Raw genomic sequence first — 23986 nt, 5'->3', positions numbered from 1 at the left:
GGGACAAGTCATTTACAATTATTCAATTATTTTTGTGGTACTCAACATTATGCCACAAGTGCTGGCGATTGAACTTAACCTCAACCAGCAATATTTCTTTAAGACCCACATTGTATGTTAGTGTCCAAAAATGTGAGACCACTTGGAAAAATGCTGGTCATTAATACGTTTAATATGCTTTTTAGCTTTTTGGGGAAACCTGATCCATTTAGAATTACACACTGAGTTATAAAGGGTTTTCAACTCTTAAAGCTGCAATGCAGAAGCATAAAGTTTGATTAAAAAAAGACCATTAGTTCTGTTGTGTAGCACCTAGATGCCCAGTTACTCAATTCTTTCTCTTTCAGTTGCCAGTAACAACAATCATGAGCTCTCTAAATGAACAGGCAATAAACTGCAGTGTCTCAGGGGCACATTTCTGTACATACACACACACACTCTCACACTCTTCCACATTTCCCTTTATAGGCTTAAAGCAGTGGCGCTTTTTGTTTCCCATTTCAATTATTAATGCAGCCATAAAATGCTGCCTGTGAAGAGCGAGCAGGCCGACTGCAGTACATACTAGCTCACTGGCCTCTCTTAACCTGGAAAGGCAATTTTATCCCACTGCAAAGTATTCTTCTTCATTATTACACACAAGAAATCATCAAGATTGATTCAATAGTAGTGTGACGGTATTCACAATCCTGTCGTTGTTATCGTCAGTAATATAAAATGATATTTTCCCTGCAGGGAGGCCTTGTGTCCTCCGCCTTTGTGAAGGTGTCACTGGTGGACATTAATGACAACAGACCTACATTCTACCCGGTGAACTATGCCGTCAGCTTGAGCACACAAAGCACACCCGGGACCTCTGTTGTCAGGGTAACGGCCCAAGATCCAGATGCTGGTGCAAATGGTAAAGTGACATATCACACTATCCCTGGTGGAGGATCCAATTTCTTTACCCTCAACAAGGACACAGGTAGTTCAATAAAATATATAGCCTATATTATATATTAATTGGTTGAATTATTCCTTTAATATAAATTTAATTCAATATATTGCATTTAACAATAATAAGAATAAGACAGAATATTTATATATGGTGTATACAGTATATAAACCATATATATATATATATATATATATATATATATATAATATTGCATGTTATTATTAGTGTTTATATATTAAATAAAATGTAAAAAACATGACATTAAAAACATGATTTTCAATGTATGGCTTTCTTCCTTGCGTGGAAAATAAATTATATATATATATATATATATATTGAGATATTTATCTCAATGTGACTATTTCCCTGGTTAAATAAAGGTTTAATAAAAAAAATAAAAAAATAAAAAATATATATATACATATATTATTCTTTTGTGGTGTATTTTTACTTTTAAGGTGATTTTTGAGAAAGGTTTTTGGCCTTTTCCGTATCCACAACCTTTTAATTCCAGTAATCGCTTGCAAGATTGGCTGACTAAACTTGCTCATCTGTATCCTTATATTTCATATTCACATTCTTCAGGACTCATCATAGCCTATATCTCATTTTATTGTGAATCTCTGCATTTTTTCACTGTTAGGTGTGATCTCTCTGTCACGCTCGCTGCATGGAAAGGCCAACTCCGTCATCACCATGGTGATCACAGCACGGGACGGAGGCGGTCTCACAGCACCTGTCAATGCCAGAGTGAACATCAGCGTTGTGGCTGGCTCAGTAGCGCCCCCAGTGTTCGAGCAAGCGCAGTACTTCTTCACAATATCTGAGGACGTGCTCCGGGGAACCGAGGTTGGCGTAGTGAGAGCCAGTGGCAGGAATGGTTAGTTTCAGCATTTTCCATGTTCCATCTAAAATAAGTAGCCATGTGCTGCTGCATACTTTCGCATAGCTCTGCTAACCTCAGTGCTTTGGCTCTCTGAACCATGAACTGGTGTCTGTGTGAGAGGCAAGGGTGCTGAAAAGCCTGATCGGGAATATTTTCACTCTCGCCGAGCCAGTTGTGCAAATAGACCAGCAGCTGCTGCGTGAACCTCATTAAACAGTCACATCCATCACAGATTACACTCTACCTCATGTTGCTGGAAATTATTGAAGGCATTTCATTGGGATGTTTAATGAAAAATAATGGGGGATTCTATGAGAAGTACCTGTTTGTACTAGGGATACACTGATATCACAGTTCTGGCTGGTACGGAAGGCAATAATTATTTTCATGTTATGGCAAATAACTGATAAATGACCAGTATTAAAATGTGATACTATTTTGTCTAAATAAATGGTAAAGGAAAATGCAAAAAAAAACTAAAACCCATGTGAATTTAGGCATCACGTCATTATAATGTACAGTATTCATTTTGAGATATGATAAAGACACATTTAATTAAATTTTAGTCTAATCTTCCTAATGTGATAATTAGGGGGATGTGAAAATATGAAAAATTTGCATGTTCAATTAACTGTACAATCTGATATCCAATATAATCTGATGAACAACCAATGTTTCAAGATTTTTTATTCCACATTAAATTAATCAAAAGTGACCGTAAAGACTTGCATTATTTCTAAAAGAAAATAAATACTGTTCTTTTGAACTTTCCATTCACCAAAAAAACCTGGTTCCACAAAAGTAACTAATTTTCAACATTGACATTAATAAGAAATATTTTTGAGTTACTAAATGTATCTTTACCTTCATATGAATACATTACATAGAAATGCATTTTTACTGTATTTTTGATCAAATAAATGCAGCCTCATAAAGCAAAAGAGACTGACCCCAATCTTTTGAATGGCAGTGTTCTGATTCTGAATATGTTGTGCGTTCCTAGTCTGTACCTGTGACCGAAAGGTTGAATCACTGAAGAGATGATCCATGAATCATAACCAATAATTCCATAAGAACATTGTCCTTAATAAATAATAAATTTACAAAGTCGCTTTAGATTGAATCACTGCTTACGTATCTTATCCCATCACTCTCTCGCTCCAGGAGTCTCTAAGGATGTCACCTACACTATCTCTGCTGGGGATCCAGATGGTTATTTCATGATAGATCCGGAAACTGGAGCACTTAGAACAAGCCTTCCTCTGGACCACGAGTCGCGTCCCTTTTTTGACTTGGAAATTCAAGCGCGCAGCGGTTCCCCTCCAGCTTTTGGAGAGACACGTGTTCGGGTCAGCGTAGCAGATGTGAACGATAACGCTCCCATATTTTTCCCATCATCCTCTGAGTCTCTGCTCCTACTAGAGGCCACGAAAATGGGTACTGTTGTGTACCGCGTGCAGGCTGAGGACCGCGACTCAGGCCCTAATGGACAGCTGAGCTTTGACCTGATGACGGCAGGAGGGCAGCGCACTTTTGGCGTGGAGCGCAGCAGTGGCGAGATCCGACTAATTGGGAGTCTGTCGTACGACAGCGTTCCTCGCTATGACCTCCAAGTGATCGCAAAAGACAGCGGCGCGCCTCAGCTTAGTGCTACGTTCAGCCTGGTGGTCCACATCCAGGCGGAGAACGACCAGGGTCCCGTGTTTGACACGATGACCTACCGTGTGGAGCTGAAGGAGAATTCACCACTCAACACAAACTTCTTGCAGGTCCGAGCACTCAATAGAGATGCCAATGGAAATGGAGGGTCGTCCAGAGGTTCCACGCCATCTTCCACGCTGGCTTACAGACTCCGGCCTGATGGGGACGCAGCAGGATTTGGGATCGCCCCGGACAGTGGTTGGCTGTTTGTTAAAAGCGCTTTGGATCGAGAGGCCAAGGATATCTACCTGCTAACTGTGCTGGCCACGTCCGGAAGCGGGCAGACGGGGAAGACCGGCAGTGCGACGGTCAGAGTTTCTGTGACGGATGAAAATGATAACTCTCCTCGTTTCTCCCAGGAGAGGGTTTTCTTGGCAGTGAGAGAGAACTTGCCTGCAGGAACTGGTTTTGGGAGGGTGTCTGCTACCGACCGGGATGCGGGTCTTAACAGCCGTCTTGCATACAGGCTACTTCACACGGACCGATACTTCCAAATCAATTCACAGACTGGTGAGTTGGAACACAATTATGACCCTTAAGTGTCATTTGACATTTATATATTTAAGACATTTTCTAGATGAGGGTCTTTTAAAATATTTGATGCCAAATATTTTTTTATTAAAAAGGCATATTGTGAAAAACATTTACTTTCTATAAAAAAAAAAAACACAACTTTGGCTATCAGTAGACTAAAATAATTATGATTAGGATTAATCTAATTTCCAACAGAAACATTTTCTTTTTTCTTTTTTTAGAAAAATAATGTAATGTTTTTAATTAAGTTATAAAACACTATTTAAATTTTACGAATATTTATTTATTTGTTTATTTATTTTTAAATTGATTTATTGCGTTTTTTGTGGACTCCTTAGAACCTTCTGGTTGAAAATCCCTATTGTAGACTCTATACCATAAACTTAGCTGTGTGTTTATGAATTTATGAATATTTTAAATACATTTTTTATTTTTTTGTATTAAGTATGTATATTTTACCTACTGTTCAATTTAATTTTAGTTTTAAGTAATTTAGTTTTGTGCTTTTTTTTCTTTTTAGTATTTCTAATTAGATTTAATTTGTTTTTATTTCAGTTTTAATTTCATTTCAGTTGTTCAGTTAACTTTTCAAATTGTATATGAGTTTTTAAGTTACAATTTTTCATCTAATATTTATGTTTTATTTCAGCTTAAATTAAATTTACAAAAACAATTTTAGTTTTAATAGATAGTAGTTTTATTTTTAGGTAACAACACCACTGAAAATCAATTGCGCAATTCTAGACTGAGTATTACATCCAAATTTCATGTGTAGGTGAAATCAGCACCAGGGCAGCTTTGGATCGTGAGCACCAGTCCAGTTATCAGCTCATTGTGGTGGTACAGGACAGTGGTACACCTCCGCGTAGCGCCACCGGAACAGCCCACATAACCGTGCTGGATGAGAACGACAACGCGCCAGCGTTCAGCCACACGCAGCCTGGCAGGGAGATTCTCATTCAGGCAAGAAACAGACTGGCACAGGCAATATTCAAAGCCTTAAATCAGTGTCATAACATAGGTGCTTGTGTTTATTAAAGCACAGTTTACACATCATAAAAACGTCATTACATCTGTACATAATATCTTTCAAGAATTGTTTATGTGACCTTGGATACATTCCCACTCTTGAAGTTGTTTGTATCAGTATAAGCAGCCCGACTGCTGTTTAAAACTCGCTTGATGTTTTCCAGGTTCAGGAGGGTCTTCCTGCCGGTTCTTTATTAGGAACTCTTCACGCCAAAGACCCAGATGAGGGAGAGAATGGCACTATTTTCTACTCATTATCGGGTAAACAAGAATCCAGAATATTTCCTATGTTGGGTATTGCCAAAGGATGTTTATGCAAAATGGTAAAACTGTTAAACGTAAACATATGTCCTCAGAGTTATCTTTGTGCCCAATATGATGTATGGCACAGCTAATTATACTACCATATTTGTCTATATTTATGCTTTTTAAGGCTCCAGAGCAGAACGTTTCTCCTTGAACCCAAATACTGGAGAGCTGCGCTCTTCTTCCCCCCTGAGGAGAGCAGAAAAAGCAGAGTACGGCTTCACTGTCACTGCCTCGGACCGTGGAGCTCCATCTCAGAGCTCTTCAACTGCCTTGCTTGTACAGGTGAGCCTTTTTTTTTTAATTCTGACATTTTTTAGGGTGGTTGCTTACTGGTTCAAGTCATAAGTCTACCGTTAATTATTTTTTATTTAGTTAATCTGTCAACATATTAAAGAGGCCATATTGTTCCCTTTAACAAAGTCTTAATTTTGTTTTCGGAGTCTACTAGAACAAGGTTTTCATGCTTGAATGTTAAAAAAAACATAGACTGGCTAACGTCAGGCCACGTCTCATTGAGATTGAGACGTGGTCTGGGAACCACATGTTCATTTTCTCGTATTTTAAGCGTGGTTTACGAATGCCAAGAGCCGTTTATTGGGTGCTAGCTCATAGCCAATCGCTTCAATTGTACCAGATGACGTATATAGAGCGAAAGAAATTAGACGATGAAGAAGACTTCGGTGTGTCACATAGACGTCGTCATCGTCTTGCTGCTCGCTCCCTGTTCAGTGATTGGTCCCCCGCGCTGAGGCGAAAATTTGGTCCATGGTATCCAGACTACCTAGCAGCGTGAATAAAATCGCGCTGCGCAAAGGTAGTATGGTGAAACCCTGGTTAAAAAAAACATAATCTCACATATTTTACATAGTTGCAATGGGGAGCGTTTCCCGAAAGCATAATCTGCCAACTCACAAGTTCCGTCATTATCAGCATAGTTCAATGAGATGGTGTTTCTCGAAACCATCGTCCCAACGAACATTTATTTAACATTTAATTTATAGCAAGAAATTTAGCATTAATTCAATCTTCACCGAATTCTTTATACGTTATTACTCCTCCACCTGTGTGATATGGTTGGACGACAAATTTGCAACAATACGGTTTCGGGAAACAGTCGTGAATAGCTAGTTGATTTCTTTAATGATGCACGAAGCAGCGAGTTACGTTGTTGTATGGGAAATCAAATGCACCTTTTTTTAGTTTCTGTCTCTATGAAGCCCATCCAAAAAAGCGCAATGTTCTCTGATTAGGAGACCAATGTGTTGTGATTGGTCAGCAGTTTCAAGCGTGTGTCAGAAATGTCACACCCCTTACCATAACATACTACTAATGTAATTCAACCAGGCCTCGTCGCTTTTTGCATATGCCTTAGGCAGGAATTATTTAAATGATGAATATTGTGACGTGTACCTTCGGAGAAGAAAACTCAAGACTACAATCAAGGTATTTTCAGGGAGGTCAGAAACAGTGCTTACTGATATAGAGAGTCCAATTGTTGTGGACTTTGTGCTTTGTAACTTTGCAGACCTTTTTTCATTCTCAAACAGCAAAATTTCACACTTAAAGGAGAACTCCGCCAAACAATGAACCTTTGGTCTAATAAAACATCGGTACATAGTCAACCGTTCTCTGAGATTTGTTTTCATGATAATCGAATGTAAAGAGTCTCATCTCTAAAAACTGTTTGGCGTATAATGCTAGTAATGGGGGCATTTACTAAGTAAAAAGAAATCGCTAGTTTATACCACTAACAAGGCTCAAAATAGCCCCACACTAACGCAGTAACATAATGAGGCTCCATACATGCAAAACGAAGCATTGAGAACTTTGTAAGTGTACAGACCGTTTAATAAGAAAATACTTTATGAAGACAGTTCACTTCGTGTATACATTACAGACAGGAGCCATCTTAAAAAATAGTCTCGATAAGTCAAACCACGAACGTCGTGCTGAGTGATCTGAACTGTATGAAGTTCAACGAACTTCTGAACTGTATGAACGCCGTTCCGGGATCGACTTATCGAGACTATTTTTTAAGATGGCTTTTTAAGAGAACGATTGACTAGGTACCGATGTTTTATTAGACCAAAGGTTCATTGTTCGTCGGAGTTCTCCTTTAAGAAAGTTAAAAAATAATAATGGGTCCTCTTTAAAATCTCGCTGCATGAGAAGCAATATGGACAAGTCGCCTTTGACTGTGCCAAATTATCATCATGCTCACAGTCTCCTGAGCTGTGGTATCAATATTCAAGAAGGGAAATGAGTTGTGACCCGGAGGCCAGCTCCTTTCTACACAAACACCTCAAAACTCCCAGGATTACTTCCTGCTCCAGAGGAACATACTGTAACAGAAAACCATGTATTATCCCAATGTTTAGCATGGAACTGCGTGAAACAGACATGTCAAGCTATGTCTTTGACAATAGGATAATTTTCATGGTTTTTCATTCCAATGTAAAATAATCCGGATTCTAAAGAGTTTATTCTCTGCAAAATTATTCTCGCTGGTTCTTTTTTGTTGCGAAATATCTTTAGTGCTTTTACAGATGTGATTTTAAAAAGGGAATTGGAGGCTAATTGTAGAGTGTGCGGTTGCATGCAATTTCTATATTCCCTGTTTGTATGGGGAAGATGAGAGTAAGGAAGAAATGGAGTGAGAGAGAGACAGAGGGAGAATGCACCTTTGAATCAAGTGTTCCCAGATGGCTCTGATGAGGCCCAGCTGTGGTTCCCAATGATCAAACGGAAAGCTGCAAACTTCGGTCCCCTAACATGGTAGCGCTAACGCTGATACGCTCACACCACAGAACTTTGCACCAGTGCAATCTCGAGATAATATTTTACATACCATCAGTAATACCATCTTCATTTTGAAAGGCCAGTGTACTTTGCACCTAAGAGAGTTCCCAGAAATGGATCAACGTCAATCCTTCTATTGCTTTCCTTTCTGTGATCTGGTATGTGTGTACTGTTTTTATTTTCATGGGGATATTAGTATGAAAGGCTTCACCTATGAAAAATGTTCCAGCTCTAATGTACTTCAAAGACATGGGAAACGGCAGGCAGGTTCCTTCCATCTTATTCGTTCATTAATGTGCACTCTGTTGACATCTAAAACAATGAGAACACACCCATGCGTTGTAAATTGTGGAATATGGTACAGTATATTTGGCTAATGATGACAAGTAATTCTCTGTTTTTACATTTTACACTACATCTTCTAAATTCATTGTGTTCCCAATCTGTAGGTCATTGGCTCCACAAGGACCCCTCCAAAGCCCAACACCCTATCCATGACCCTCAACTCAGTGGAGGGTGCCAAGCCAGGCTCTGTTATTGGCTCAGTTAGAGCACATGACCAACATGAAGTGAATTCAAATGGTCAGGTGACCTACCTGGTGGTGGGAGGCACAGATCATGAAGGAACCTTTATGGTTGACCGTTTGACAGGAGATGTTTACTTGGCTAGAGAGCTGGACTATGAAAAAGGGTCACGGTATACTCTACAGATCGAGGTGGATGATTTCTCCAAGGCCTATCCAAACACTCACATGGTTCAGCTGGAAATCAACGTTCAAGATAGTAATGACCACCCACCACAGTTTCCAGAAGATCCTGTCACTATTGTTATTCCTGAGAACATACAAGCCGGTTCCTCCATTTATACCTTCCAAGCTACTGATAAAGATGGTAGTGGCCCCAACAGTGAGGTACGTTATTCTATCCAACAGCGGTGGCCTGACAACCCAGATCTCTTCAGTCTAGATCCTGTCTCAGGAGTCTTGAAACTGGGTCGAGAGTTAGACCATGAGGAGACCTCCAGCCTGTTCCTGGTGGTCCATGCCACGGATTCAGCCTCGGACCCCAATCAGAGACTCTGGGGCTCGGTGACGGCACGAGTTTTCGTCACTGATGAGAACGACAATCCTCCGATCTTCAGCTCCCCGACTGCTGTTAGTGTGATGGAGGATCAGCCGGTGGGCTTTGTGCTGCTTTACGTCATGGCCCGGGATGCAGATCAGGGCGAAAATGGCAGGGTATCCTACAGGGTCCAGTCAGGAAACACAGCAGGACGGTTTGTCCTCAGCCCGAACAGTGGTAAGAATCATTACATTTCTCTCATTCGCTCAAAGCCAAAAGAAATGTAGCAGAACAGATCTGATTCTTGAAGGGTTTATCCGTGGGAGCGCAGTTCAATTTTGGCCCATTGACCGCACCTTTTTGATTTGGCGTTGGAAATACGCATGTATTAGTTTGAAATTCCTCTCAACCTCCCAGAATACGACCATTTACAGCTCACGCAAAATGGGATTAAATTGACAAAATCACCTAATCGACTGAACATCTGTAGACGATTTCCCTTCCATTATTGTCAGATGGTTTATGCTGTATGTTAGTGTTTAATTTCTGTTCTAAATCGTTTCTATATGCTATATACATATTAAAGTTGGGTTAAATGGCACAATAAAGTCACAGCTGAGATTAAACAGACACTAAGTAGAAAGTCTTCACTCTGTTTGGACTCTTTAAGGAGGAGGTATACTGTAGAAATGGACGTTAAGCACAAAACCAGAGCTACCGTATACAGAAGCAGAAGCCAGCTCAAACATCTCAATGATGTGTTTAAAGCTAGAGTGTGTTAGGTGGACTATAAATAATTTTTTTTTTTTTTTAAAAAGAGGCCGCACACAGACTTCTCACAAACACACAATAATATTTCGGAGTCAGCAAACAGTCAGGCTGCCATATCAACCGCAGGGCTGTGTTTATCCTGAGTGACCCTCGCTCGGGGTCTTGCTGATGACAGCATTGCAGAGAGGTATGGCTGGAAAGGATCAAAAATGGATCCATGACAACAACTTTCTTCCCTGGTCTTCATACCAGCAAGTCAGCGAATAACTTAATTCTCAAATTCCTTATGGAGAGTGGAGGAGCTAAACTGAGGAGAAAAACAGAGGATGAATAAAGCTCAACTTTATGTCAGACTGGAGCTATGGATATTGTGTTTGACTTCTATGTTCTTCTATGAACAAATTTATGTTAAAAAAGGACCAGCAAAGATGAATTATCCCTTCAAGCATGCAAAGAGTTCTAATATACTTAGAGCAAGCTTGCATCCCATGGTATTTTCTCAGCTGGCAAACTTATATTATATTATATTATATTATATTATATTATATTATATTATATTATATTATATTATATTATATTATATTATATTAACATTATACAGCTACTTTTGAATGGCCACCTATGGACAGACACATCCTTTTTGTCCACATAGTTATGGCTACTATAATATCTCCATTGGATAACATATTACAGAAACAGTACTTTTACTATTTGTAATCTCCACATTATTTGTTGTGGTGGGCTACTTTAAAGGGATAGTTCACCCAAAATTGAAAATTCTGTCAATATTTACTCATGTCTCATGTTGTTCCAACCCCGTAAGAACTTTGTTCATCTTCGGAACACAAATTAAGATATTTTTCATGAAATCTGAGAGCTGGATCCATACCAGTCCATAGGCTTCTTGAGGAATTGAAACTTGCCGGCCTCAAAGTTATTAAAGACATCGTTAGTCCAAGTGATTACAGTGGCTCAATCTTAAGTTTATCAAATGACGAGAACACTTTTTGTGCGCAAAAACATACATAAATAACGACTTTATTTCAACTATTCATTTCCTTCTCTTTGGGCCTCTACAGTAGTAAGTTAAACGTCACACGTAGGCTCACTATTGGCCAACGCTGGTCATGTGTGTGGTACGTGTGACGTACAACAACAGATCATACGCTGTTGAACTCGAGGCGTTCTCGAAAAAGTGTTCTCGTCGTTTGATAAGGTTAAGATTGAGCCACTGTAGTCACTTGGACTATTTTAACAATGTCTTTAATAACTTTTCGAGGCCGGAAAGTTTCAATCCCTATGGACTAGTATGCAGGAGTGATCCAGTTCTCAGATTTCATCAAAAATATCTTAATTCGTGTTCAGAAGATGAACGAAGGTCTTAAAGGTTGGAACAACATGAGGGTGAGTAAATATTGACCGAATTTTTATTTTTGGGTGAACTATCCCTTTAAGTCATGAATGAAACCTCCTCAAAGTTACCCAGCCACATTCAGGTAGCTCAAGATAGTGTCTGGCATTTACATAATGAAATATTACAAATGGTATAAAACAGAAGAGCTCTCTGACCTCGGTCACACGTCTCCAACCACAGGCCGTGCTGTGAAGCGTGCAGCAGATCTACAGATGTTTTTCTCTTCTCCTCTTCTCCAGGCTCTCTCTCCATCCTTAAACCTCTGGATCGTGAGGAGCAGGAGAACTACAATCTTACAATTGTCGCAGAGGATCATGGGATACCCCAACATTCCACCACTCAGGTTCTGTCTATACAAGTAATTGACGTAAATGATGAAGCACCGTGGTTTGAACGCAGTGAGTTTGAAGCCCAAATCAAAGAGAACCAGCCAGCGGGAACAAGCATACTGAAGGTCTCCGCTTCAGACCGGGATCAGGGTGAGTTTTTTTTTTTAGTTTTAGTTTTTATTTTTATTCTGCAAAAATCCATGTTAAATGCTGCATTGTTGGGTATTTCAATTCAACCTTTCAGATATTCATGACCTGTGTCTGAAAACTTTGCCATCTGGTTAAAGCAGTTATGTTGAGTTGCAGTGAGGGCAGTGTTTTTTTTTGTACGCTTCCTGTGGAGGGTATGTGGGACTCATTCTCAGCCTCATGGGTTTAGTGAGAGAGTATGAAAGAGAGATTGTATAGTCATTTTTCAGGAAGCATTAATTGAGCAAGCAGGTGCTCGTGCCAAAGCTTCCTAACTTTGCACGCAATCTGGCACCCGTGCGTCTTTGTTCATGCTTAACACTTGTGTGGACCACTTCTAATGAAACCGGTGTTAAATCCGAGATGAAAAGGTTTGAACCTGAATATTTTGACATTTGACATTGCACTTCTGTTTTAATTCAAATCAGGTCGTTCACAACTTCAATCTAACTCTGAATGAAAGGAAAGAGGCTTTGGTTGATTGTCACCAGTCACAGGCTGTGTTTGGAATAGCATTCTTACTAACTAGTCTACTCATACTTATAATTGATCTGACTGCCAAAATATATTTTTACACAAATTCTAACTAAAAATTCCAAAAATATGGCAAGGTTTTGGTAAGGTATGATGTGAGGACTCAAAGATGCAGAGACATGGGAATAAAATTAAGAATAACATAAAAACTACCCAGTGGGTGAAACAGGACCTACCATCACCTTGACTTTCAGTACAAGAGTTGGTAGCTGGACATGACTTCAGGGATCAGGAAACAAGGAATGCAAGACTAACTCTGAAGTCCGAACAAAGTCTTTTGCATATTACAGCTGGTGAATCTTTAGTTGTCTCTAGTGATTGTCGTTTGAACCTTTCTGGATCCGCCATCAAATTGATAAGTTTAATTATATCAAGTGCTGTGAGAAAAGGCTATAAATCTCCACCTCCAGCATCCTCACACGCAATATAGCCTTCTAGCCGAGACTCTTTCTTTATGTGTACAGATGTGACGTAATGACACAAAGACATGCTCGAATCTCTTAAAAACTTTATTACAAGCTTAGCAGACAGTTTCGAACACTGGCTGGTTCTGTATTTTCTCAAATATGTATTTTGGATCATTTTTAACCCAAGAAAAAGCTACGGGCTGCAGCTTTAAATAATACATTTTTTAAATGCAATTTATTGTCAATCTCTTAGCTCATAACTGGAAGCCATTCACTTGCAACCTAGTGAGATCATGTGGCAACAATGTAGTATACTTTGAAATATTTTGAAAGGTTTCACTTACTAAAAGATACAGTAGTAGGCAGCACGCAGTGTTTACTGTGCAGTATTCAGTAGATACATAATACGCAAGTATTCAATCAGAATTATTGATTATATATTTCTTTTTTATTGCAGGCACAAATGGCTTAGTGATATACGGTGGTCTGACCGAGGATGGATTCAAAATTAATCCAGAGACGGGTGTGATATCTGTCACTCAGATTCTCGATAGGGAACTTCAGGACCACTACACTTTAACAGGTACATAACACAGTCAGAATCTGAACATAATATGATTGATATGGTAATAATTTCATTTACCGAAAAAGTTTTTAATAGTTTAGTTTTAGTTAACAATAACAACACTGGCCTGATAAAGTATTATGTGCTACTATAAAATATTATAATTTATAATATAATCAAATCTTAATAACCCTCTTTAAATCTTGTGTATGTGATAGTATATGCAAAAGATGGAGGAGTACCCCCTAACTTTGCCAAGGCTAAAGTACACATCACAGTGCTGGATGAGAATGATAATGCTCCTGCTTTCGGGCGGCAGCATTACAGTCTGGAAGTGCCTGAGAACCAAGAGCCCGTGGAGCTATTCAGCCTCAAAGCCACAGACCTGGACACCGGAGAGAGCGGACGACTGGATTATAAGATCACTGGTAAAAAAAAAATTGTATTATTATTAGGAATCTGTAGAAGAAAAGCTTCTACAGTGGATTACAAACCAGATAAAAGTTAGTAAGTTACACATAATGGGTCTCATTCATGAAACACGAGCAGAACGAATTTTTGTGTAAATCGTGTGTAAAGTGGTTCTGGCGTAAATTTTCGGATTCATTAAAATTTTTCAAATGTTAGTTGGTACGCAAGAAATCTACACCTGCTCCCAGCCACGCGTAAATGGTGCGCTTAACATCCGAACGTTTTGCTCATTAATAAGGCTGCATTTTTATTCACCTTAATTGGGTACATATTTAAACAGCATTTTGAAAAAATGCTTTTTAAAAATCTTTTGAAAATCTTTTTACTTTTATTATGAGAGCCAGTAATAGCAGATCTGGTGATCGATGCGGTCCTTGTCCAGTTTGAATACGATTTATTCAGGGGTTTTTTTTCAATTAATTTGTTTTGTTTTTTGTTTGTTTTTTGCTGTCAAGCTTAATGTTGAACCATTTTCTTCTCACTTCTGGGACTGTTCGATTGACAGGTGAAACTCTATTAACTGCATCTGTAATTTGCAGATGAAAAAAAATAAAAATAAAATTGGCGTTTTGAATGAACTTCTGATAATAAAACTTAAATTTCTACATCCGAGAAATCTTTCTTTTTCATTTGCATTCATATTATATGCCTATATTTAGATGTCAGTTGGATATAATGGGCGGGATTTATGGTAATTGAGAATGAACGTGCACACGCATCCCATTTACGACTGGTTGGAATTCATTAACACACACACACACATTTCACTATCACATCTGACGTTTACGAAGTATTTGTGAATCAGGAGATGAGTTTTCGGGAAGGTCTCTTTACGTCCAAATCACTCTCATATTTACTTGTATATTTACGAATGTTTCATGAATGAGACCCATTGAATTTTTTTAATTATCTGCGGTCAAGGCACGTTAGTGTTTTTGCTCGCATTGCAGGCTTGTTTCTTATAAAAAGAAGACCCACTCTGTTTGATTATTAACAAATGTTTTGTCTGTGTGTTGCTATTCTAGCTGGCGACCCAGATGGTGACTTTCGACTTGTCGGTTCCTCTGGAGCTTTGTCTACTTCAAAACCTCTGGACCGAGAGCGGAAGAACAGTTATTCTTTAGAAGTGTTGGTTCAAGATCATGGCAGCCCTTCGCTGAGCAGCACTGCCACTGTGGAAATCTCAGTCCTTGATGTAAACGACAACAGCCCCAAGTTTGGCAGCAGTAGCTACACCGTCGATGTCTCAGAAGATGCTGCTGTAGGTTTTGTGGTGTTGGATGCAACAGCCACAGATGTGGATGAGGGTGAAAATGGGCGGATCTTATACTTCCTTAGCCAAGAAGCCAAAGGTGCATTTACAGTGCATTCAGACACGGGGCGGATCACTACCACAGCACTTCTGGACAGAGAGAAAAGAGCTTCTTACACCTTCCAAGTGTACGCCGTTGACCTTTCACCCGCCGCACCCCGCAACGACACAGCCCAGGTAACCGTCACCGTCCTGGACGTCAACGACAATGCACCATTCTTCATCCAGGACCCACTGATTATCAACGTGTCCAGTGGTAGTGTGTCCACGCATCAGGTGGTGGCCACCATGAGAGCAGAAGATAAGGACTTTGGAGCCAATGGGTCGGTGTTTTACCGCTTTGCTATGCCAGTCCGAGGATTTTCTATTAACTCGCTGACGGGGGAGATCCAGACCACAGAGAAGCTACAGACCCTCACGCAAACTCAACGCACCCTCATAGTGGAGGCTATGGACCAGGGCAGCCCGCCTCAGTCTTCTCTAGGTGTGGTGATGGTCTATGTGAAGGAGGAAGATTACAAGGGCATTCGATTCACTCGCAACGCCAGGGATGTTAGCTTACAGGAGAATGCAGCTAAAGGTATGCAGAGAATTTACAGCAAAAGATTTGGTATGCTATTATCCCGGAAGATTTTAATTGTAAAACAAGGCTAGAAATTGTTCCTTGTCCATTTCATGGAAAAAAGGGAATGATAACATTATCATGTTATAAAATCACAAGTCAGCATCAACCCTTATTTTCTTAAAGGGTTAGTTCACCCAAAAATGAAAATTCTATCAGTATTTTACTCACCCTCATGTTGTTCCAAACCTCTATGAGTTTATTTGTTCTGCTGAACACAAAGGACGATATTTGGAAGAATGTTTTAATCAAACAGATCTCATTCCCCATTGACTACCATAGTACAGTATGTATTTTTTCCTACTATGGTAGTCAATGGGGATTGAGATCTGTTTGATTAAAACATTCTTCCAAATATCGTCCTTTGTGTTCAGCAGAACAAATAAACACATAGAGGTTTGGAACAACATGAGGGTGAGTAAATACTGACAGAATTTTCATTTTTGGGTGAACTAACCCTTTAATACATGTTACTGGTGGTATTTGCACTGTTATTCCCAAAAGACATACACATATTTTGTAATCGTTCATTAAAATGTAATGATTTTTACGTTTCAGCTGATGTCATCACGGCCCGGGCATGCACAATTATGACCGGGGGAAATAATGTTACATTTTTAGAAAATAATTTGGTAATATAGATATTAATGTATTATTGTAATATAGGTGATGGCAAAAATACCAACTTTTTATGAACCAGTCAATTCCAATTGGATAATAATTGGTCCCATCATACTTTTTACTTAATTTTTTGATGTCCTGTTATGCTCAGAAACAAAACGCATTACAAAAATAAAATGGGTTGAAAATTCATTAAATGAAAATAAGTATCTTGTTTGTGATGTATCTTGCAAAACTATATAGACCTCAATTTTCACTCTTTTTATTATAAATCCCACACTAAATGTTAGTCTTTGTTATTTCAAAGCACTTGAAAACTAGCAATGATGAAACCTGCAGCATTCGCAGGCAGTCAGTTTTGTGAGCATTTAAAGCCAATCCATCAATTTAAGTGAGTATGGCAGAAGAGTATTGAGGTCTTTTTTCGGTGTATTTTTCCCCACAGGCACTGCAGTCGCCCAGGCTCAGGCTCAGCACCCTGACGGCACCCGCAACGGCATCACTTACACCATCTTCAGTGGGAACAAATACCGTTCCTTCAGCATCGGCTCAAATACAGGTCAGATGTATACAAAAATGCATATGAAAAACAATATTTCTTATTAACAATGGCAGTCAGTTGACCTACTTCAATGCATTTTTGGTGCTTTTATAGGTGAAATCTGGGTACAGAGCTCAAATGGCCTGGATTTTGAGGACACTCCAAGACTCCGTCTAGTGGTGAAGGCTGAAACTACATCCTCAAGCTCCTTCATGGCTGTAAACCTGATTCTTCAGGATGTCAATGACAACCTACCCCGATTCCAGCTGCAGAACTATGTGACTTATATGCATGAAGCACAGGGCTATGATTTTCCAATCCTTCAGGTAATGGGTCATTTACTTTTTTGTACTTCTAAAAGGTCACATGTAATTGAAAACACATTGGAAAAGTATTAAAACTTGAATATTCTACAAACAACTTTCTTTTACATTGTAACTTTTTGCCATACTAGCCAATCGTGAGTGATTTGAGAAAATTTACTGTAGCTATCATGAACCTTTTTAATGGAATTATTTACCGATTTTTCCCTCACATATTTCAAGTGTTCATTTTGGACTGTCTGTTTGATTAAGCTGTTTTTTTTTATGAATTAGGTTATGGCAGAGGATGTTGACCAAGGTCAGAATGGTCAGGTGACTTACTCCATTGAGTCTTCGAGTCAAAGTGGCCTTTTCAAAATTGACCCCCTGACCGGCAGCATCACGACCGCAGCCATTATGGACAGGGAAATCTGGACACAGGCACAGTGAGTGTATATCATGCATGTGTACTGCGCTTGTTCGGCCAATGAAGTCATTGCTCTGAAGGTCTTTACTTTCCCTCTGTGGAATGTAACTGTCCTCTCCAGCGTTATTTAGTTTGTGTGAGATGTGTTCAAGCCCTCGTAGTTTTACCTCATGTGTTTTGTTTCTAAAATGTTCCCCTACCAGTAGAAAAGTGGTGTGTTTTTAATTTACTACATTTTTGGTCTGTTAGAGCTTTTGGATTGTTGCACAAATAGTTTTTCCAAAAATAGAAGAGATCTTTTGTTCTCTCTCTTGATCTCAAAAAACTAAACAGAGACATCTCTCATGTGATATAAGTCAGAAAAAATGATCTAACCCTTTATTTTTTCTCATGTGCATCAGGTTGGTGATAAAAGCCACTGATCGTGGTAGCCCCAAGCTAGTAGGCACTGCCACCATCACAGTGATTATTGTCGACCTCAACGACAACAGTCCTACCATCCCAGTGCCACGGGAAATTAGAGTGCCAGAGAGTAAGTCAACTAACTGGTGACCTTTGACCCTTTTTCCTGAAAGACTAAATTACAAGCACCTAAAAGACAAGACTTTTATTACATGTATCTGAATGTCGTGTCCCTGCTCCCCTCTTCCAGACTCTCTTATCGGCACTGAGATCACGCTGGTTACTGGAAATGATGTGGATTCTGGCCCAGTGCTGTCTTACTCTTTGCAGCTGGATGCTCCATCACAGGGAAAATTTGATATCCATCGTTACAACGGCCGTGTGTCTCTGACAGCACCGCTGGACTTTGAAGAGAGGACATGGTACACATTGACAATTCGAGCTTCAGATTCAAAGCATCAGAGTGAAGCTAATTTAACTGTGCTGGTGGAGGACATAAATGACAATGCACCTACATTTACGCAAGATTTATATCAGGTAACCTTTCCTTTCTACCATTTGAAGTATTTTAAAAGGAGTGACACAATTTGTATTTTGTTTTATTAGGATTGATGTTGGTTTATTGCCTTTGTTCTTCTTTTGTGAAAAGGGTTTGACTCTCATGGATTAGGATGGCAAAATAACTTGGTTTATATAAGTTTATCCCAGAATAAATATACATGCTTCCATTCGCATCAGTAAGAAGTGTGCAGTCATTTATGATTGCATTTATTCATTTAGCAGATGCTTTTATTCAAAATGACATCGCTGTGGATACAGGAAAAAGCATGCCAAATAACAGCTTTGTTGTTGCTTTTGGTTTCTAGGTAACACTTCCAGAACATTCTCCATCAGGCAGTCCTGTTATCACAGTAACAGCAACAGATCGAGATTCAGGAGAAAATGGAAAGGTCACCTATCGAGTATTGTCTTCAACGAGGGACGGGTTTTACATTGATCCTAAAAATGGTATAAGCTTTATACTAAACATATCAATGGCATTTACTCATGTATATTCTATCTATAACAAATAGCATCTTGCAACAAATAAATTGTTTATCATAAGTGAAATTAGTAGTGGATGATGTGTACATAAAATGACGGTTTGAGTTAATAAAAACAGCATCTACCTACAAGGTCAGCTACTTGCATATAGTTTAAATAGCCCCTGCCAATAGTTTTAACATATAGTCAACTATATAGCATTAACATTGTAGTAAAAGCACTTCCCTTGTCTTTCTAGGTACACTTTTCATCAGACAGAAAGCAGAATTTGACCCAGAGCAGCCCTCTGTGAGTGTAGTCGTCGAAGCTCGTGATGGAGGATCTCCACCTCTATCATCTTCTGCCACGGTCCAAGTTCAGCTGATGGACGTCAATGATAATGCCCCCATATTCCATCAGATGGAGTACAAAGCCACAGTGTCTGAGGACCAGCTACCTGGAGCCACTATCCTGACCTTAGAGGCAGTAGATGGAGACCTATCTCAGGAAAACTCTGGTTTTGATTTTGCAATCGCCAGTGGGAATGTTGGAAATGCTTTCCAGATTGAGAGTAGCGTTCGTTTCATAGAGGGCCATGGCTTCCAGACCGTAGGAACCCTGATCCTGGCAGAGCGACTGGATTTTGAGGCATTATCACGCTATAACCTTTCCATTGCGGTCTCGGACCGTGGTGTTCCCCAACGCAGCTCCAGCGTACCAGCCATCATCACAGTCACTGATGTGAATGACAACCCTCCTGTCTTTGGCAGAGCTGAGTACATAGTGGCTTTGAGTGAAGGGGCTGCTGCTGGTACAGAATTCTTACGTGTGACTGCAACTGATCCCGATTCAGCTCCCTATGCAGAGGTCCAGTACAGCATCAGCTCTGGAGATGAGATGAAACTCTTCTCTGTGGATCAGTGGACTGGAGCACTGAAGCTTCAAAGACCTTTAGACAGAGAGAGCCGAACTTCCCATGTGGTTATAGTACAAGCTTCGGATGGCCATGGTCATTTTGCCTTGGCTCCTATTCATGTAGAGGTAAAGGACATTAATGACAACAGACCTTACTTTCCCATTACTACATTAACAGCCAGTGTCCGTGAAAACCAGCCACTTAACTCCGCTGTGACTGTGTTACATGCAATCGATTATGACACAGGAGTTTATGGACAATTGAAGTATTTCTTGATGGACCACTCCAGCCTAGGAAAAGACCTCTTCTTGGTAGATCAGAACTCTGGTGAAGTTCGTACCAGACAGATATTTGATTTTGAGAAGGTAAACTCGTTTAACTTTATTGCTTTGGCTGTGGATGCCGGCAACAACTCAGCTACAGTCACAGTGCAGGTCTACGTCACAGGGGAAGATGAGTATGACCCAGTTTTCACATCTTCAGACTTGTCCTTTGAGGTACCAGAGGGAGCGAAGAAAGGTCAGAGCATTGGACAAGTACAGGCCAAAGATGAGGATGGTGGGGTGGATGGGATTGTACTGTACTCCTTCCCCAATTCCTCTCCTTACTTCGATGTGAATAAGACCACCGGTGTTATCTACCTAAAGATGGACAGCTCTGGCAGCTCAAGTGCTGGAAGTCGCTCGAAGAGGGAACCCCGCCTAATGACTATGGATGTTAACGCACACAGCCCCCTTGACACATCGAGAGTAGCTTCTGCTCAGCTAACCATTGATGTCACCAACACATCCTTTGGTCTCGCAACAGACTTTAATGTCCTCCTTGTGAGCATAATTGCTGCCTCTCTTGGAGTAATAGTCTTGTTAGTCATAATTGCTGTGGCCCTTTATCTAGTAAGATCAAAACGCAAGAAGAAAGGACAAAACACAGGGAATAGTACTGCATCTTCAGGCACAGCTTTGCAAAACTTGGATGAGTCTAAACCCGCAGGGGGCGACAGGATCTATCATCAAGCACTTCCTGGATATGCAGGTGATGAAGAAGGAACAGGTGGAGGCTCCTATACTCGAGGAGGATCCTTAGATCCTTCTCACTCCAGTGGACGGGGATCTGCCGAAGCAGCGGAGGATGATGAAATCCGGATGATCAATGAGTACCCAAGAGTTGCAAGCATCACCTCGTCAATGCAAGAGCACATTTCTGCCAGGGGCCCTGATTCAGGTATCCAACAGGATGCGGACCAACTCTCCGATATTTCTTGTGAACCAGGGCCACTTGATGCAAGCCAGTGGTTCAAAAATAAGAAACTGGGGAGCATCAGTGGGAGTCTCAGTGGTACCCTACTGTCTGGTCAGCTTCCAGTCTATAGAGATGAAGGTGGGGGCTACCTTGGAGTAGGCCGTGGGTTGAATATTTCCCATCCGAAAGATTATGCTTTCCCTGAGGATGGAAAACCCTCTGTTGATGGCTCCCTCACAGCCATAGTGGCAAGTGACGAGGAACTGCGAGGCAGCTACAACTGGGACTACCTTCTCAACTGGTGCCCTCAGTTCCAACCCTTAGCCAGTGTCTTCACAGAGATTGCCAGACTAAAAGATGAGAGCTTACCTCCCAACAACCCACGTAGACCTTTCCAACCCAAACTCAAGACAGACCCCAAGCCAAGAATCGACCCTCCACCCCTCATTACCTCAGTGGCTCATCCAGGGGCCAAATCTGTCCCACCCAAACCCGCCATAGCACGGACGTTCCACCACTTAGCATCGCTAAGGCGTTCACCTATAAGCCACGAGGGGTCCATCTCCTCAGCAGCGATGTCTCCCAGTTTCTCCCCTTCTCTGTCCCCACTTGCTGCACGGTCCCCAGCCGTCTCCCCATTCGGGGTCACTCAAGGTCCCTCAGCCTCCATCATCAGCACCACAGAGCACTCTCTGGAGCACAGTGATGAGGCTGAGATGAGAATTTAATGCTACATTGCACTCCATTTTGTGGAGGCCGTTTTATGTCTTTTGATAAGGCATATTAGTCACTCGTAGCAATGTTGCATACCTGAAAAAGGCAGCATGAAGAATCAGTCGCTAAGCCATGATGGTGACGCAGGTGTCTGGTAAATGAAAGGGTAAAAACATTGTGTGGCGACGTTACCCTTCTTCAGAGCCACCGCAGTGTTGATGTGAAGTGAGTTATGTGTTGCTTTGTTTTGTCTCGCTGGCTGGCCAGGGAGGCAAGACGTTGACTGCTCCTTTTGTTTGTTTCTTTTTATATTGATGACTCAAACAGCTTTGAAACTCCAGTGTTATGTTAAGTCCATCCAAAATAGCTGCTATTGTCATACTTTGTAGGCCGCAATGAGAACTCTGTAGAAACTCAAACTGATGTCACTATATTTGTTTATTACCAGGGGATGTATTTTTTTCTTTCTTTTCTTTTATATTTTAAAAAAATCAGTTTCATTTATATGTTTTTTATGAAGGACTTGCCATTGCTTTGAGTGAAGGAGTTCTTACATTTTAGTGACATTTTTTGTATGTATATTTATATGTATGCTAGCCATAATAAGTGTATTATCATTGTATAGTGTCTAGGATCACCATACTGTGCGGTTGTGAAAATTGTGACACTTGTAATGTGAATGATTGGAAGATTGTTGTATTTTATTATTTATAAAGAGAAAGGCTGAAAGTGTTGAAACGTCCCATGTTGCATATAGTTGTATTATACTGTAGGCCTTTTCAAGTTGTATTGTCCTTTGCCCTTTGAACTAGATTGTTAGCATCTTAGCTAATTTATTGCAGCAAAAAAAAAAGACGGGCCATACTTTTTTTGGCTCATCTGGAGACCTTTCAAGAAATTAGTGAAACCTCAAAGACTCTTCTGTATATATAAATGGGTTTCTCCCAAAACAGCAGCTCTCTCACACTGTTTCTATGCTGCTTTTTCTGAAAATAAAAGTTTTGTATTGTCTGCATAACTTACGGTTGGGTCGTTAGTAAATTTAGAGTGAAACAACTTTTGGCCCATCATCTAGGATGTAGTTTATTCACCTTTCAGAGTAAGTCACTAGACAATGGACCTTCTTTTGTAATACACAGTGGATATTTTCTGTTTTGAAAAGAAGCTTCTGAAGTGCCCTGCATTTTTTTTTTTTTTTTTTGTCTAACAATCTCAGTGGAAAGAGATTTAAGCATTTGAATGACCAGTGGGGCTGTTTTGCTACCTGGTGCATGCCTGATACCGCCACTGCCTCAAGTGTAACTGGACCCTGTTTAGCACTCAGAACAAATGCAACTCAAAGAGGGGTCTGATATTTCTGAAGTCTGTCTTGCACAATTCATTTTAAAAGCTGACATCTAATTGTCTCATAGTCTGGAAAACAACAGATTCCAAGATGGCTGCCTACATTCCAGCAGCAGTACAGTTTAAGTCATCTGTACATATTTAAATCAAATATTAAATTCCTACTGATTTCTTTTGTCAAATATGAGTCTTCTGTCTTCCTTCCTCCAAGTTCAAATTAAAACATGGATGGGGAGTGTCAAAGTAACTGAAGGGTAGCAAAACGCCAATCATCTGGCTTTTAGAAAAAAGGAAACCGGAGGGGTCAGAGTCAAATTTGTCCTTCATTAAAAAGCAATTTGAAAGGATACAGCATGTTCCAAAAACCTAGACTAAAGCCGGGCCGCAGGCTGTGTATAGCTAGACACAGGGTGTGCCCGTTTTAAAATCGCAGCCATTAAGAAACATTTCCATGAATGTCAAAAAAAAAATGCATATTAACATTTTTGCTCCACATGAATTGGCTCAAATATCTATGACTGATTATATTTGCTATAATTGTACAGTATCATGTAAGAACTGGAAATAACTCAAACGTACTCAT

At 40.1% G+C, this 23986-nt stretch overlaps 1 protein-coding gene across 1 annotated transcript in view; it reads left to right on the top strand.

The window, feature by feature from the left end:
* Positions 1-23585, top strand: part of dchs1b (dachsous cadherin-related 1b) — a 94362-nt gene extending 70777 nt beyond the window's left edge. The window contains exons 4-21 of the mRNA XM_089126526.1: positions 736-967; positions 1584-1820; positions 2991-4037; positions 4837-5024; positions 5255-5351; positions 5524-5681; positions 8648-9497; positions 11685-11924; positions 13362-13487; positions 13688-13897; positions 14966-15832; positions 16941-17054; positions 17151-17362; positions 17633-17784; positions 18167-18297; positions 18418-18709; positions 19039-19175; positions 19450-23585. Of these exons, the coding sequence (XP_088982652.1) occupies positions 736-967; positions 1584-1820; positions 2991-4037; positions 4837-5024; positions 5255-5351; positions 5524-5681; positions 8648-9497; positions 11685-11924; positions 13362-13487; positions 13688-13897; positions 14966-15832; positions 16941-17054; positions 17151-17362; positions 17633-17784; positions 18167-18297; positions 18418-18709; positions 19039-19175; positions 19450-22073 (7914 nt within the window). The 3' untranslated portion in view covers positions 22074-23585. The remainder of the gene's footprint in view (positions 1-735; positions 968-1583; positions 1821-2990; positions 4038-4836; positions 5025-5254; positions 5352-5523; positions 5682-8647; positions 9498-11684; positions 11925-13361; positions 13488-13687; positions 13898-14965; positions 15833-16940; positions 17055-17150; positions 17363-17632; positions 17785-18166; positions 18298-18417; positions 18710-19038; positions 19176-19449) is intronic.
* The last annotated feature ends 401 nt before the right edge of the window (positions 23586-23986 follow it).

The sequence above is a fragment of the Pimephales promelas genome, chromosome 23 (assembly GCF_988280905.1).
Source record: "Pimephales promelas chromosome 23, fPimPro1.hap1.1, whole genome shotgun sequence".
NCBI lineage: Eukaryota > Metazoa > Chordata > Actinopteri > Cypriniformes > Leuciscidae > Pimephales > Pimephales promelas.
The sequence above is the reverse complement of the archived record's forward strand: the minus strand, read 5'-3'. Positions and strand labels throughout refer to the sequence as shown.